This window comes from Benincasa hispida, chromosome 2 (assembly GCF_009727055.1).
Source record: "Benincasa hispida cultivar B227 chromosome 2, ASM972705v1, whole genome shotgun sequence".
In the NCBI taxonomy this organism is placed as follows: domain Eukaryota; kingdom Viridiplantae; phylum Streptophyta; class Magnoliopsida; order Cucurbitales; family Cucurbitaceae; genus Benincasa; species Benincasa hispida.
The window spans coordinates 14,976,337-14,994,202 of record NC_052350.1 but is presented as its reverse complement, the minus strand read 5'-3'; the positions used below and the strand labels follow the sequence as shown (position 1 = coordinate 14,994,202).

Here is a 17,866-nt window from a genome sequence, read left to right as displayed (position 1 = left end):
TAATAAGTTTCTTACTCATCACTCCTTGGTATTATTCTATCATTTGGTAAATTAATTAACATACTCATTGAATTATTGACCCATAATAGCACAATTCAAAACTGCTCAAATTATAATATTACTATCATTACTTATCCTAAGGAACTAACTTAATTATGGATTTTGAACAATAATACAGAGAAACAAATCAAATTCATCATGATTCATCTTATTCTTATTGCTGATACTAATCTTTTTTCAACTCAATAATTAACTAAAATTAAATTGGTGTGTCAAAATCAAATCTGACCCAGTTGATGTTAAATCATCAAAATGAAGTCATTAAAATGTATCAAAATTGGGAGTGTGATGGATTACCAAATGTACCTACATATAGAGACTTCTCACATATATAAAATAAGAAATTTTAAATTATGGAATAATAATAATAATAAAAGGGGAAAAATATGATAAGGCAATGGGTGGAGGTGGCATGATAAGGGTAGCCCTAGCCAACTCAACAACTCGGAGTTTTTATGGTATTTATTAAATAAATACAAAGTAGCTCTAAAGTTGGATGGTTATGGCCTCAAGTTATTTGTGGACAAAGTTTTTTATAGTTTTTATATATATGTATATTGTTTAATTTTATAGATTGTATTAAATATACTCACAAAAACTTTGGTATAAAATAATTTCTTGAAAAGGGAGGATTTTTATAATGTTTGTTTTAGTAGTTGCATTTTTGTGTCAAATGTCAGTTTATAATTAGTTATAATCACAAGCCAATACTTGATAAATAATGTGCTTGTATATTAGAGAAAATGAATAAAGATTCTTCTTCAATATGTCAAAATTTTTAATTAAATAATATGTGACTATAAGAGAGAGTTTGGCCAAGAATTTGTTTTGCATGTCATTAAATTTGTGAAGTTCAACCTACTAAAATGGTTTGCTTACCTTTATGAATTTGTTAAATTCATGAGTTAAAAAAAATCTAAACAATCGTGAGTACGAGCATAACCAAACTGTTAAAGTACGTACCTAATTTTCTCTTTGAAGCTGGGTTTAAATCCTCTCTTAAATTTGTTTTAAAAAGAATACTTCTAAAATTCACTCTCACAAAACTAAAAAAAATAACTATAAAAGAAAGAAAAAAATCTCACTCACAATACTTATCAATTATACCCTAAATAAATACACATGATTTCAAAAGTTGCTCGAACTAATTAAACAACCCCTCCCTCCATTGTCCTTTCGATATATATAACTTTTTTTAATAGTACAAGTTTTATATCGATTAAGTTACGTTCATTTTAACTTCTTTTGGTATGCATTTATTGAGTAGTATTTAACCCACCTTTAAAAATGAAATTAAGTCATTACCAGCCTTATTTTCCCTTGATACCCAATAGTTAGAATAAACCCTTTTGTTGTTTACCAAAATTAAAATAAAAGAGAATTCCAATTAAAAAAGTGGAGGGAGATCTTTTAGAGATGAAAGGCATGGGAGTAGTTTAACCTAAAAAGACAATAGAGGGTGGCTGGTCCAACGGCTACATAACAACATAAAAATTATAAAATACACAGAGGTTGCACTTGGCAGAATAGTGGAAAATTCCTTTGCTCAGAATTCAATGCAATTTATTGTTCTAAGTTGAACTACTACTACATGTAACATGGTTTTTAAAAGTGTGTTTTGATGACTCATTGATTATTGGGATTCCAACTGTTCATTATAATATCATTTTTAATTGCTTAGGAAATTAATCTTTCGAAGGTAACTGATATAATGAAAGTCAACCACATAAACATATGTAACATATATCTGAATAATGTGTTAATAATCATCACCAACCTTTGTATAAAATAGTTAACATTACCACTATAGTTATGTTTTATAATAAAATAATTATAAGATAAGATTCCGGATAATCTAAAGGGATAAATTAGCAAATTAAAAACACAACGCATACTAATTTACAAAATTTTCCAATACTCTTTCAAAATCCAAATTACACGCTCAAAATTGACCTATCTAACAAAAATTTCCGATGTTTCTTACTCTTCTGGAAGCAAATCCAATCTTTTGTATTGAAGATCTTCAAGTGAGCCAGAGAAGATGCTTCTTTTGGATTGTTTCACCTGAGGACAGCTTTTCCATCCCTGTTGTGTACTCGAATAGAAATCGGGAAATGGAAGGTTTCTGATTTGATGCCAACTGATTCTATCTTTGGATTGTACCGATCGAGTGAAATCCAGGAACTCGAGAAGCATATAATGTGATATGTTTCAGTTTATAGGATACCTGACTTGAAATTACTTGGTAGTAACGGTCCTCCTCTCCAATAATGATTCTAAAAATGCTGAACAAAGCTTACTCAGAGGTGGAAGTTCATGTGATGAGCCACTGAAGATGGTCTCCCAAGGCCTCTGTGATGGAATAGATGGGGCAGACATGGTCTGGTCCATCTTTGAGTCAAATTCTGGTAGTTCGCCATAGATAGCTTCATATCCAGATTTCCCTGTAATAATTTGATGCATTAATAATCATGAGTGACATGATTTTTCAAAATGAAATTAATGCTAGAGTAAAATATAATCTGCCAACTATGGGATAAAATGCGGAGTTTAAAATAATTCACTTAGAATGAAAATGGCACATGAGATCTCCTCAAGTCTTAACCAGATTCAAAGTAGGGATGTTCAAAACCCAATGACCCTAAAATCGATCCATGAAATCTAACCCATACGGTTTGAATTGGGTTATCAACTTATTTCGGTTGAGTTGGATTCGAATAAATGAAAACTTTATGGGTTGGATTGATTAATGGGTCACCTAAAATAACTTAAACCAACCCGAACTTGTTAAGTTTAAAATGTATATTTTTTTAACTTATGATGCAACTATATGTGCATATATTTATTTTAATTTTATTTAATTTAATGATTTTTATAGATAATGTATTCTCCAACAACTCCCAGAATTAATTTTTTAGCACTTTAGATAGAAAATTTTCATAATATAAACTGAAATTTAATGTTAATCTTAATTTGATATATGAAAATAATTAACAAAATTAATACATATTAACATTTTACTTCTTGTTAGAACAAAATATTTAAATAAATGACTCAAGTAACCCAAATCAACCTAACCTAAATATTTCATAGTTCGGTTGGGTTCAAGGGTTATTTAGGTTGAAGAAACTTACAATCCGAACAATTAAGTCGGGTCTAAAAAGTCTTTCAATCCAAACCAACTCAACCCAACCTAGAACACCCCATTTAAAGGTCCCTATTCCTGAAAATATATATTATTTATATATATATATAAAATTATACATTGCGCATGCACATTTACACAAAATAAGCAAACAAAAAACAATATCAGGTCAATGTGGGGTAAGGATTTTTTCCTAGAGAAAAGTGGATATTGTGAAGCAGACCTAGATGAGAAAATTAGGCCGTACAGCTATAGAGAATCACACTGTTGATACGATTGAAATAGAAAATAATATACCTCCTGTTTCTTCAAGGGCGTGATAACTTTCCCGCTTGGTCAAACTAAGCTCTTGTGCTTCTTTGCCAGATAGGTCAAATAGAGCATACTCGTGGTCACCATTGATATAGACAAGCCAAGGATGCCCAAATTTCCCATCTGAACTATTGTAAAATTTTTTGGATCGAAGAAAGGCAAGACCCCCTCCCTGAGCCTGCGGTGTACATCAAGACTAATTAATTATTAATTATAAATAAGTAATAATTAATAAGAGCGGGGGAAAACATGTAGAAAATACAGTACCTTCCTAACAGACCAGGTACTCTGGGGAACAGGATCATTGGCATTAAAATGCAATATCACTCCATCTCTCCCTTGGAATGTTGAGTCACTAAATTGCAACTGTACAGATTCGGGGATAAGGGCAAGTACAGCAAAAGAAGACATATCCACAGCACAGGCCAAAGCTGTAGATGCAAATCATGGGACAGCCAGGATTAGAATTTGGAACAAACTCTATGGTCATGGCTCAAATGTCCTTTAACCATAAACAAAAATAGATTTTTATGTAGATTACAGCTAACAGTTAATGAAATGATCAACATTCCAATGAAGGAGCTAACTGAAAGAAATGTATCTTCAATAATCAGGACCCATATACTTTCCTCATTCATTTTACAGAATACACACAAATAAGGCCACAAGGAAATGCTTGGATGTTTTAACAGAAGCCAAGTATTTCAAATTGCTCAAGAAAAACTTGAATCAATCCCAGTAGCCTAGCAGTTAGGTTCTGTCAAACTAGCATGTTTATAGTCCCAAAAGCACGCAGTTGCCAGTTAGTCGATTATCTGTCACAAGTTAACCTATTTGAATTCTTAAAAAGAAAAGTAGCCTTCACCCATTGCAGGCACTACACTGTTAAGACACAGCCTTTGGGGTCTAGAACTAATTAACATAAAATAGAAATAGAAACATGTTGTTTTGACATTATTAACATTCTACCTTCATCAAGAAGTTTTAGTGATAATTTTTTTCCTTGCTAATTTGTGAAATTAGTGTAGAAGTGAAGCAATCAACCAAGTTCGAGTTGAATTATGTCAATACTTAATTCAACTTAAAGGAGAAAAGAGATGAGAGCATTAAACCTTCTATATGAAGTTTGTATGACCAAGATATTGATAGTTTCGACACACTCCAGACAGACAGTTGTGGTCTTGAACCTTGTGAAACAGATACAAGGAACTCAGAGTCTCCCGCAAAGGAAAGATTCACGATCGGCTGTCCAAATTGAAAAAACTTGAATTCATGAGAGAGATGAATGCAGATGATAACATCGGAGGAGAGAATTTTTCTAATTACTAACATGGCACAGCATATCAACAGTTTAACTTGTTTCCTTTCTTTTATCATTAACGAAGGAAGTTCTTTTTTGTTAATTGATTGTTCAAATACAGTATTCAAGCTTTATTGACAGACTTAAAATGGAGAGAAGCTTCAGACCCACCACCAAATAACATTACACACTTGTCACAAAATGTAAATAACAAAAGAGAAGAAATCAAAACATTATGGATCCATTCACCTTTAGAGCTTTCAAAAGAAATTAAGCACAGGCATTTATGTAGAGAAACGCATGCTAAAATACTTCCAATTGAAATGCCGGCTGGACTAGGTCAAGTTTACCAGCTTATTGGGATTCACACTGTTATTTTAATGGGAATATAGGCAAATTCAAGAGAACTTTATGTACCGTAAAAGTCTCTCCAAGTACGGCAACGAGGATATTTTGCTCAGGGTCCCATAATGTAATGACAGTTTCTGCAGCAATGGCCAAAACAGAACCATCGGAAGAAAACGTGGCAGCAGTCATCGACTTCTTTCTGTTAAAGCGGAATCTTATATGAGAATTGGAAAAAGAACAACAAGCCATCACTTACAAACACCAGAGTAAAGTTTACATTACAATTTAGAAACATTTTAAGGAAGAAAAAAAATTCTAAATCCAACTTAAGCCTACATTTTTACAAATAAATAAAAGAAATATTTTGCCCCACCATTCAGAAAACAGAAAACCTAAGCAGAAAATAAAGAAATAAAGGAATCGGATGCATACTTGTAAGACCCAACTGAATGGCACATCCAACTTGAATTTTTCTCTCCCTGAACTTTCTGAAGTCCATCATTGCAAATCCATATCTAAACATAAACATAAAAATAAAATAAAATAAAATGAATTTTATTGCAGAAAATACTTCTGTGTGAAGTTATCTTTTTTTTCCAACGGTACCTTAAAGTCTCCACCATATGATGTACTGACAGCCATATGGCGATTAGGGTGGAAAGTGAGAGCAGAAATACCAGCATCCCTGTCAAATGGCAGTGCAAATTTCCATTCAGATTAAAGAACGGAAACAGCATTTTCTGCATCCAGCATCAAATACAAACGAGTGCTATGAAATTATGACCACAAGAACTTAACTCTTACGGTCTTACCATCATTAAGCTGTATTGACCAGGTATTAACTCATATAATAAAATAACCTTTGAAATAAAGTCTCATTGTGATTTTGGAAAAGGACCAAAAACAAACCTGTGTGGCTCATATACAACGGTTGACAAACTAAACCTTTTGTTTTCCAACTCTGAGTCCCAAAACTTGAGACAGGTGAAACCTCCAATACCACCCTCAGGACGTCTAACTTCAGCAGTACTCATTAAAGAGCCATCTAGGGAGAGAGCCACTACAGTAACAGCAACCTGCCACCCAACATTCAAGTATAATGATAACATCAGACACATAATTCCTACAGACATTATTTCCATAAAATGACACCAACATATAAGTTCACATACAGTGAGCTCTTCGACGGGTTGATGGTTCCTCTCACAAATTTGAACCTGCTAACATTATATGTAGAACAGTTAAGACTTAGATTTGCTTCTAAAATACTGTGACAAAAACTGAATGTTTTTAGATCTGAATTTGTATCTAAACATGAAGCCATGTGAAGACATATCTATGCGAAAAGAGCCACATCCTGTTCCATACCTACAACATTTGAAGTTCTGTACATGACGGCACAAATATCCGAGGTGCTGTTGGTTAGGCGACTCCTCACTTTGGTAAATAAGGTTACAAAGAACACTAAGATAACACTTTCAAAAAAGAGAATTACAATTTTCAAACTGTGTTGATAGTTCTCTTTCTCTATATTTTGTTTCCCCTCTCTTTCAGGCTTTGATAATTGGGATCTTTTTGTTTCTTCTTTGGCACTGGTGGATCAAGGTGAATTTAATGGCTTTGGTCCTTTTTATATGGGAACCTTTTTCTACTTTTGTTAGTCTTAATGAAAATGTGATTTTGAGACTACTAGAATATCAACCTAATAAAAAGAGCATTTCTGGTCTAAGAAAGTCTAATAAGCATATTATAGATAACATTGAAGGACATATCATTGCCTAATGAAACTCATGTCAATATAGATATTTATAAAGCGACACCACAAAAGGGATGCAAACAAATACATGTTAATACGTTATTACCCCAGTTTGTTAGCTAATTAAGTAATGAGTCATGTTATTACCCCAGTTCATTAGCTAATTAAGTAATGAGTACATTCTCACCTCACAAATTCCACAGTCATCAAACAGACTGTACAGTTGAATGCTATAGTTTTCTGAACGAAGGGCAACTAGACCACCATTTTGATTGAAGGCAAATCCATTATTAGAGCCTTGACAGACATCCAAAAACGAACAAGGAAGCTGAAAATAATGAAACACAATAAGTTGCAGTAGAATAAGGCTTGAAGAACATTTATAAACAAAAAAATAGCCATTATTTTCTAATAAGACTTATAGATAATGTGTAAGAGTTGAAATTACATACAGTTGTGCAATCATCAAACTTTATATGCCCAAAAAGAAGTAAGACACTAAGGCAATAACATAAGTGTATCTAACAAACCTTATAGAATAGTGAAAAGATTTCCTTAACCTACTTCAAGCCAGCATGACAGAAATATCAAATATCGATACGATCATATAAGACAACAATGAACTAGGAAAGCTACATTCTTCTAGCAAGGGCCACATTATTGGACATATAAAATCATAACGTACATGGAAAAACTACATACTATACTGAGAAAATGCTGATAAGAAGAAAATGTTGAAGAAAACAATAGTTTGTACAGAAAGACCCAGAATTGAAAGAAAATTTTTATATAGCTTTTCTATTTGGAGGCTTCTAAAGTGTATACCATTCTCCTATACACATCTCCATGGCACGCAAGGTGGCATAGTCAACATCTCTAACTCAAACAGTCTCATCCATTCCAACATTCGTTAACCACACACATTATGAACTATCAAGGCTGCTTCAATAAAAAGAGAATTCGTAGAAAGAATAAAAGATTGTTGAAACAAACCTTGATTCCAGATATGGACTTCAAGATTACCATAGAAGGCATTTTCAGTAAATGAATTTGATTGTCTGCACAAGATACCTAAAAACCTAGTTTCAGTTTCAAACAAAGGGACTAAAAAAAAACTGTGGCGAAATATACTTGGTTGTGAAAATAAAGATCTACTTACAGATGCAAGCAGAGGGTCTGGAGAATCAGTAAAATACAATAGTGGTGACCCAATTCGTGGCAGGAATTTTTTCTTCTCAGTGTCAAGTTGCCAAACCACAAGGACACCCTCCTTCCCACCTTAAATAAGATTTAAGAGTCATTAAGATCAAATCTAATTATGATAGGACGTAATAAGCAACCATTGTGAACAGATAAGAATAGTGGCATTAAAAGTAACATAATATGTCTACTTAGATTAATTCTATATCATCACATAATATCAAAATGAGGAAGATGATAGTGATTAAGACTTGCTAAATTACTACTCCCTCCCAAGATCTCATTGTCAAACTTGTAAATAAAATCACATTTTCTATTAAAAGTTCCCAGATGTATTCCCATTTGCAATTGTTATTTGTTAACATTTTACCTGAATAAAGATATGCCCCATCAGAGGAGAAAGATAGAACAATCACTTCAGAAGGATGCCAGTGCCGTGTCGAGCAAGAATCAGCATCATCATTTCCTCTTACTCCTGGTTTATCTTCATCACTGTCAAAGGATTTTTTGCCAGCTTCTTCACCGGAAACAGGAAATGTCCGATTACCGAACCCCCTCCATATTAAAATTCTCCCAGTCACATCACCTGCAGCTACTATTCTTTGGATTGGGTGAAATGCAAGAACCGTCAAGTCTTTTGTGTGATGCAGAGTAATTTTTTTAGCCCCTAAAGTTTCAGTCTCTGCTGCTTTTGGCACTTCCCATACGTGGATTTTGCGCTTATTTCGGATGCCAAAGAACCTCCCTGACGAGCTAATAGTTATATACTCAGGTTGATGAGTCTGTTAAGAGTGAGAACACATTACTCCAAGTGGAAAGTATACGTGTTAATAAAGTTCCAAACCTTTTGAAAACATCCATAGCACTCTACAATTTTATGCACAACTACTATGTTTTACACCCCAAATATACTTATGGATGTTTAACCCAATATAAGCACTAGCACATCTTAATGGATTTCACAGAACAACCACCCAACCCTATCATGTTTGTCCCAATTACTTCCCAAGCCAATAGCCTTGTACTTAAACATGTAGAGTAATACTAACATATACAAAACATATTATTTGAGTGAATAAATATTTGTTTTCGAATAAGCAACTATGAAAGCATTAGAGATAATGAAGAGAATATGAGTCAATTGCACCTCAGCCAAAATGACCCCAGCTGCCAAGCGAGACTTGGTTAAGTTACATTTAAGGAGTTGTCCTCTCACAGGCATTGGTTTCTGATCCTTCACTTGAATGTTTTCCACTGACACATACGCAAAAAGATCCTGAGACTTCACATCCTTCTCCAACAGTTGGCCTAACAAAGAAGGGATGACCTGAGGAAAAGAAAGCAAGCAAAATAAGCTATTCAATATTTAGTAACTCAAAGAAAGAACCAACACAGTTCGTTACAAAAAAGAGTATTGAGAACACACACATCACTGTTCCCGCCACACTTCATTGAACCGATATTACCATCCCAAGTCACAGATCATTGCACTACATATTGATTCTATGTTCCATCTCTAATTTTTTATAACCGCCAACTACAAAGTACCAAAATTTAAAATTAACAAAGTTCCATTACTTGTTCCAACTTCCTATAAGATATTAGGTGAAAACTGTCCCTAAAATATTCCGTATCATAAGCACGTGAAAGCAAATATTGTCACTTCTCTTAAGATACTAGGGAACAAAAAACTGTATAAAACAAGGTTCATTATCTTCTAATTTCGCGGAGTCTAGAGTCTAAAAGCAGCATCGTAGCATAATGAAAAGGAAAAGCTGAGAAACTCACTCCCCAACGAGCAGTTTTAAATCTAAATAATTTCAAAATCTAGACGTAAGTGTTTTCTTAGACCTTTTCCATACACGACACTGAGACTTATCAAATAAAGAACAAGCTAACCATGGAGTAAACAGGTAGCCGAATATCTACGGTCTTCATGAGCTCCGGCACCGAGAAATCCCAATAGCGAATTGTTCCATCGAGTGAGGTAGTCCAACAGAAGCACAAGATCTTACTTGCCGGACTAGACGCCGGCACCACGGTGACCGATGTCACCAAGGCCTTGTGACCCTCCAATGCAGCAATCTTAAGCAGAAGCAAAAGGGTCCAAAACAAATGACGTGTTAGAAGAATTGATATACAGCATAGAAACTGAGTACAGAAGCGAGGAAGAAGGTATTCACCTGCAAGCCAGTGGAGGTACTGAAAATGGAGACAGAGTTGGCGGTGCAGACGAGAAGCCGCTTGGCGTCATTGGAGAAAGCTGGAGAAGCTGAAACGTAGCTCTTCCCGCCGGTAATCATTGAACGGAGAGAGAGAAGCTGCGAGAATGACGATTGGTGAGTTTTCCTCCGCCAAAGCCCTAAAGCGACTATTAAACCTCTCTCTCTGTTTTCTCTTCAGCCGCCGTTGATGAGAAGTTTCTGTTGAACTATGCCCTCTTTTTCAAATTTACAAAAGAGACCCTTTTAAGTAATCTATTGGTTTCTCTCCCTCGTATATTTTACTAATTCCATACCAAGCTCTCTCTCTCTCTCTTTTTTTTTTTTAAAATAATAATGATAACTTCATTACATGACCCAATAAGTCGTCACAAACAAGGTACTAAAAAAAAGAAGAGGGAGAGAAAGAAAGAATGAACCCGACTTCGTTAAGAAGAGAGGACACCCAATTAGGATAATTAAAGTCCCAACAGACTTCTCTTGCAACCTCCCCATAAGTAAGGAGCCTGAAACCAAACCAGACAAGCGCAACAAACTTACAATAGAAAAAATCGACAAACACCCAAACCACAAGTGATCTCCAAAGAAGCTTCAACCACATTTTTTTAGTCTCAAATAGGTTAGTGGATGACTCGTTGAGAGTACGAATGATATTCATCAAGTTTAGCACCAAAAGATTATTCAACCTAGTGTAGGGAGATTTGAGCGATACATGAGCCAGGATTAGTGGTCCCCATGATGAAAGCTTGATTAATGTTGACATCTTAAAGAGCAGTGAAAGGAAAGTAGGGGTGGATTGGGTGATTTGTGACTCTCATAGCTCTCCTGTATGTGTTGGGAATAGATCATTTGATTATGAGCGACTCATTAAGATGTTGGAATAAGTAGTAGTTTTATACCTCCATCCATTGTGCGCAATTAAAATTTTCTTCTTTAATAATGATATATTATATTATATTTGGCCAAACATACTATTGCCAAATTAGAAGTGACACAATACATGTTAACCACCCAAGAGTTTTGTGATTTGGATCCTTCCACCTCCAATTGTACTAATTTTGACATTTCTCAAATCTTTTTTTTTTTTTAAATAAACTATTTCTCAAAATTATTCTTAATGTAGTAACAATTCTCTACCATATACATACATATATATAAAACAAAAAGGAAAAGAAATAGTACATATTATCGTGATGCTATGTAACACATAAAACTCAATTTCTGAAAAAAAAAAAAAAAAAAAAAACTAGAAAATAATAGAAAAGTTCACCTACCAATAAAACCTATATATCCCCCCAATAATTTAAGGCTAATTTTTTAAATGGTAAGACAATCGAAAGTATTTTCAAATATAGCAAAATGTCATTGTCTATGAGTGATAGATCGTGACAGATATCTATCAGACACAGATAGATTTCAATCTCGTTTTATCACGATCTGTCACTAATAGAGAGTGACATTTTGCTATATTTACAATTAAGTCAGTTTATTTTTCTTTATTTCAAAATAACTCGTAAATTAATAGCATATTGATTTTTTTATTGTTGAATATTAATTTGTTCGTGTAACAAAATAATTGAAATTTTCAATATCCATAATATATCTGAAATTTTCAAAAGATTAATGACAAAATTGATAATTATCTCAAAGATTGGGAGATGATTATGTTCCCCCTTTTTAGTTTAGTAAATCAAACTTGGTTTAATCATTATACATCTCACATTCTATTGCCTCAAACATTTTATGGTTTAAATCAAAGAGTTGTTTTCATCCTATTTGATGTTAAAGAAAAATAAGGTTTCATTTGATAATCATTTGATTTTTTGATTTTGAAAATCAAATTTTTAAGGCTACTTCCATCTATAAATTTCTTTGATTTGTTATATACATTTTTACCATTTTTAAAAAAAATCAAGTCAAATTTTAAGAACTAAAAGGAGAAACCATTTTTAAAAACTTGATTTTGTTTTTTAAATTTTGACATGAATTCAAATATTTCCCAAAGAAAGATGAAACCATTGTAAAAAAATTGAGAAAACAAACATGATTTACAAAAACCAAATAGTTATTGTATATGTGTATTTTTAAATGAACTATATTTGCAATGCTTGTAAAAATAAGACTTGTTTAACTTGATATAAATATACTACTTTGGTCTATTCCATAAATCTTGGTGATACTGCAATTTATGGTCTTGTAGCCAAACCTTACAATTAATTCTGGAACACAAATCTTAGTTAAAAGTACATCTTACCATTTAAGAAATGTTAAGACAAGCTTGTAGGATTACCTTCATTATAATGGCACATTTGATGAAATCTCAAATGACTTGGATGGTTGGAACCAAATATTGCCTTCAAACATTACCTTCACTATAATGGCACAAATAAACCGAAAAGGTAGCTCAAAATACATAAGCCAAAGGTTCAGCTTCAAAAGAACAAAAGAGAGATCAATGAGGGGAGAAATGAAGACGATGACGGTACATAACATTACATGGCTTACAACTACAACACGACCAAATTCTGTCGATTTTTGTATAAGGTAGATGGAATCACATTCCAAGAGCTGGCCACTTCATCAGGCATTGTATAAATAATCAGACCCACTTCCAGCCAATGCATAGATAGGTATAAATAGTTTCTCTACTGTCCAAAGATGGGGAGTATCCTACAAACATACAACAAGTTTGATTCTGGAAGCATACAAAAGGCGATATTAAAATAAAACCAAACATGTTGGCATGAAGAAATTAGTGAAGGACTTGGTTACGCAACAATATCACAAATTTTAGCACCTGTTACACGCTCTGGGCTTTGCTCGATGGTTCCTTTGCTTTCATGTCCCCATTTTCCTGGAGTCAGAGAAAAATGCTAAAATTCAAGATCTTACATACATATATATACAGATATAAGAAGTTGAATTTGATATAGAAAAATGCAGTTAAAGTTGAATTTGATATAGAATTAAATAAACTCTCATTTCACTTGGATGTGTGACGATATTGATCACGATCTGGTTAAACTCTAAAGGCATAAATAAACACCCTTTTTTTGCTAGACATTCAAATTAAATTTTGTAAGACCAAGTATTGAAGTAACTTGCAAAATTTTGAGATTGGTATGAAACAGCCCAAAATTTCTTTTTAAAAATCAAGTTTTCGATTTTTTTTTCTTTCATCATTACTTTTTCCTAATATCAAAAGTTTCCATGCTAACTTGTGCACATCTAGACAAGTCTCATGGACAACCATCTAGCCCTATTAAATTTGGTTGTAAAGGAAGCTTGTAGGATTCTCGGCCAATGGACCATGGTTTCTCACTCTAACTGTGAATGTACCAATTGCTCAAGGAAACTAAAACATGTTGCTTCAACAATTTGAGGCAGATGGTTTTGAGTTAAGAGTTGAAGTTGAGTCAGGCTTTTGGAGTTGTCCCTATGTTTCTTTGATTTGGTCCTGTTTCCTTCAGACTTTTGGTGTTAGTTGGCTCTGGAATTGCAAGTGTTTGTTGATGATGGAGGCAGTGCACTCCCCCCTCCCCTCTCCACGATAAGGGGCCAATCCTGTGGCAGTTTTCTTTTATCACTGTTATTTGAGGGTTGTGATTCAAGAGAAACAAGAGAATTTCTTGGGAGTTTAAGAAATCTTGAGGAGAGGTATAGTCCTTGTTACGTGAAACATCTTTCTTGGATGTCAGTAACTAAGTTCTTTGTGATCATTCTCTTAGTTTGATCCATTTAGATCGGACCCTTTTTTTGTATAGTTTTTTGGGTTGGGGGCATTTTGCTTCGCTGTCCTGTTTTCTTGTATGCCCTTTTGTGTTCTTCTTTCATTTGTTCTCAATGAAAGTTCCTCAATTAAAAAAGAAAACTGAATTGGTCTTTCCACCAAACTACCAGAAGTTGGAAATTCAATTTAAGATAGGTTTGGGGTTGTGTATGAATATGTCCAATTATTTTAGGGTTGAAAACATAATGGCTTTTTGGGATTTTTTTAATCAGAAAACCTGATTGAGATAATATGAAAGAATACAGAAGGACAAACTAGACAACTGAACAGAAGAAAATGCCCAGACCCATGCCTAACCATACAATAAATGGTTTATTGAGTTTTGGAATTGTGTAGCACAAGCTTTGAAGGTTTATTGAGATTTTCTACGTTATAGAACAGGGAAGTCAGAGTAAAAGCTTAGGTATAAGTATAACATCTAATCATAACTGATGAAAGTAAAATGCAAAAAGATGAACCAAATCATTTTGGGGAGTGGGAGGGCTTGAACCCATGCATATATATAATAGCTTTTTTTATATTTGGCAATCATTCGTGTCAACAATATCATAGGTAAAGCAATTATAGTTCCTTCTATTGCAAATAGAGAAAGGATACTTTACGAGTATACCAATAATGACATTATAACTACATTTAGATAGAGAAAAAAGAAATAAAATAAATAACTTAAAAGAAGACTTAATCTTGAAGGACAACCATCTCAACTAGTCTGGTATTTAATTGCTTGTTTCTTATTCATGCACCAAATTATACCATTTATCAAAGGCAAGAAAGAAATGTCCATCTTATTGTTTCCCTTTACTCTACAGAAGCATACAGGTTCACTTCGACCACAAATCTATAACACGGTTAGCCTCTTCGTCCTATTTATCTATCTCATAAAAACAAGAGTGGAAAGCAAATAAGTTCCACTAGTTAACCGTATGCATTCAATGAAAATAAATGAAATACTGAATGGAAAAGTAGAACAAGTTAGAGAGACACTTGACTTCAAAGTTACTTCAAATGTAAGTAGTGCAAGTTTGCTTCAATGCTACTTCATGTATGCGGTTTCAATCAATAACTATTACTATTTCAATTACGAATAGACCAAAATTATAGGCTAGGGATGAGAAAGAATAAGTGAAATGGACAATCAATGTTTTTCAAGATCAAACACCAGACCAACCTGCTTACATAAATAGACAAAATGGACAATCGATGTTAAGATTAAGGACAAATAAAAACACTAATTTAAAAAAACAATACACAAGAATATGTAATTGTACTAATAAATTTGAACAAATGCATACCATTCCCTTGCTCTCGTAATAATCATCTAGTGCCCACTGGTACTTAGATTGATTTAACCCGAACCAGCGTGCCAAATGGTCATCCAAGCTTGAATGTGCTGCAAAATTGCACCAAAACCTTTAATGTTTTGATCATTTACAAAAATAACGGCATGGCAGAAAATATTTGAATTATGAAGCAAAGTTTCACCACTAATTTTCTTCAGTTTCTTCTCTTCTTTCCCCCAATTTCCCAAACAATAACAGATTACTTACTTACAAACTAGCACACATTTAGCACAAGATGGAGTGGACCTTAAACAAAAGAGATCCTCCATCAATTTTTACAAGAAAACCACCTTTAAAATATCAACAGGAATTTCCAAAAAAAGAAAAAAGTATCAAATACAGAAGAACAAGACATGGTAGAGGAAATTCACAAGATAATACAGGGAGAAGAACTAACATTCACAAACATGTCTCCCCTGATTAGTAATAATGGAAACAATAAAATGAAAAAGAATAATAAAAAATATGACTATTCCATGAGAATCCTAGTCTAATTTCACATCAAAAAATAGGCTAAAACAATGCTAAACCCCCTGTAGCTACACTACACAGAATAAACTCATGAAATTTCATAATTTTCGAACTTATCAGCTTCCCTAGATAGATTTATCTCTACCACTATCAGAAAAAACAGAAAAATAGAAAGCGAATCTCGTTTTTATTTCCTGAAGCCCCAATATCCCAACATTAAATTCAAATAAAGCAAAAAAAGGAAACTCAAAGCAGAAACCCATTTTCCAGAACAGGACATCGCATCATAAGAATTACCATTCTGCACTTTAGAGACCGCATTTCTAAAGAATCCAGAGACGGACGCATTCCCATTAGGGGAAGCAGCAACAGAAACAGACTTATCGAACTGGTGAGGCGGAGGCTGAACCGGAGGCGGCTGAATGACCTTCTTAGGAGACTCAAACACCGGCTGCGGCTGAGAAGCCGGCGAAGGAGTGGCCGGTGGGGTCATGAAGACGGTATAGGGCCCAATTTTTCCGATCAAAGGGGGCGGCGTAGATTCGCTATTGATGGGCATTGTGGTGATTGGAAAAGAAAACGAGACGAGTGAATGGAAAGGGAAATGGAAATGGAAGAAGGGAAAAATCTTGGGGGTCAAGATGAAGAAAAAAGAAGAAGGAGCTTTTCGGAGTTGCAGAGAAAGTTGAAGAAGGAATTTTGCTTTACCTTGGCTTTAATTCGAGAGGGTATTTTGATTTTTTTGGCCACTGAAGGAACACTAACACAGAGTGTTCAAAGACTGGAGAACGGATCGCACGCAACCCGAGTTCAGTGTGTAAGCTCGTTGGATCTTTGTCTTTCTTCTCACTCTTCTCCTCGTTTGCCCCTCTTATTTCACTTAAATATCCCATTTGCCCCTTTCTTTTTTTTCTTTTTTGCTAAATTTTATGGAGTAGAAACTACACTTCCAGGGTTACATTTAACAATCCGTAATGAAAATAGATATAATTGTAACGAGATTTCATTGATAGATAAATTATAATAGACCACAATCGCAAATCTAATTAAATTGTTTTTATCTTTTTTATTTAAAATTATGAATATGTCATATTTACTATTACTGTTACGTTTTATGATCAAACAGTGATAGTAAATGTGATAAATCAATAATTCTCATGTTTGTAATGGTAACAATAACGATAACGATATTATCGTAGTTTTCAAACACAATTAGATTAAGCATCATTCGTTTATCAATCGATTTGTGTTTCTTTATTACAGATTTAGAGATAGACCTTACATGCCCGTACAATACGGAACACAAGCAAACAACACCATACATAATCAAATAGAGCCTACTTTCAGATTACCATTGATTTATTACGTTTTTCCTAAGGTAAATGTGGCCTTAGTTGCATTTGGGGAAGCGAGTTTTCAAACTCGACAATTTTACTTTTTAAATTTTTTTTTTTGTGGGTTTTTTTTTTTTTGGGGGGGGCTAATCACTAATGGCAAACTAACATGGCACACGAATTGTATTATAACATTATTTTCCCCATTTCTTTAATTAAACATTTTTTTTAAAAAAAAAATGTTAGTCTTTGGGGTTTTAAGTTAGTGTCTATTTGGATCATAAGGTTTCAAAAGAAACATTTTAGTCCTTAATGTCCATAAAATGGTTTTAAATAACCCCTGAATTAAAATATGGATAGCTCACTAATAGAGATGTGACATGACACTTAAGGGCTATTTGGGGCACTTAGATGATATAGAATGTATGGAGTTCTGATGTCTCGGGAATTCTGATGTATGAGGAGTTTTGATATTTGCTTTGGGTGTGTAGAGTTGTTATGTCTGAGTTCATATGTTTGTGTTTGGGTATGCAGAGTTCATATGTCAGTGCTATCTGGTTTAGTTTTTTGCACTATAAAATAATTTTC

At 33.7% G+C, this 17,866-nt stretch overlaps 2 protein-coding genes across 4 annotated transcripts; both read right to left on the bottom strand.

Moving 5' to 3' along the window:
* Window positions 1–1,911: 1,911 nt before the first annotated feature.
* On the bottom strand, window positions 1,912–10,579 carry LOC120071723 (WD repeat-containing protein 75). 2 transcript variants are annotated; one of them, XM_039024104.1, is made up of 16 exons: window positions 10,305–10,579; window positions 10,021–10,206; window positions 9,269–9,448; window positions 8,492–8,903; window positions 8,081–8,199; window positions 7,915–7,992; window positions 7,109–7,249; window positions 6,338–6,385; window positions 6,075–6,241; window positions 5,772–5,850; window positions 5,598–5,680; window positions 5,235–5,364; window positions 4,630–4,762; window positions 3,785–3,948; window positions 3,503–3,695; window positions 1,912–2,504 (listed from the first exon to the last, which is right to left on the bottom strand). In XM_039024104.1, the coding sequence occupies exons 1-16, from the start codon at window positions 10,422–10,424 to the stop codon at window positions 2,299–2,301; spliced, it is 2,439 nt and encodes an 812-aa protein (XP_038880032.1). In that variant the 5' UTR covers window positions 10,425–10,579; the 3' UTR covers window positions 1,912–2,298. The 2 variants fall into 2 exon arrangements, with proteins under 2 accessions (XP_038880032.1, XP_038880034.1); XM_039024106.1 differs by having other exon boundaries at window positions 6,338–6,382.
* A 1,997-nt stretch (window positions 10,580–12,576) lies between these two features.
* On the bottom strand, window positions 12,577–16,793 carry LOC120070657. Of its 2 annotated transcripts, none has more exons than XM_039022490.1 (4): window positions 16,242–16,793; window positions 15,426–15,523; window positions 13,141–13,197; window positions 12,577–13,038 (listed from the first exon to the last, which is right to left on the bottom strand). In XM_039022490.1, the coding sequence occupies exons 1-3, from the start codon at window positions 16,501–16,503 to the stop codon at window positions 13,144–13,146; spliced, it is 414 nt and encodes a 137-aa protein (XP_038878418.1). In that variant the 5' UTR covers window positions 16,504–16,793; the 3' UTR covers window positions 12,577–13,038; window positions 13,141–13,143. The 2 variants fall into 2 exon arrangements, with proteins under 2 accessions (XP_038878418.1, XP_038878417.1); XM_039022489.1 differs by having other exon boundaries at window positions 12,577–13,013.
* Window positions 16,794–17,866: the final 1,073 nt, after the last annotated feature.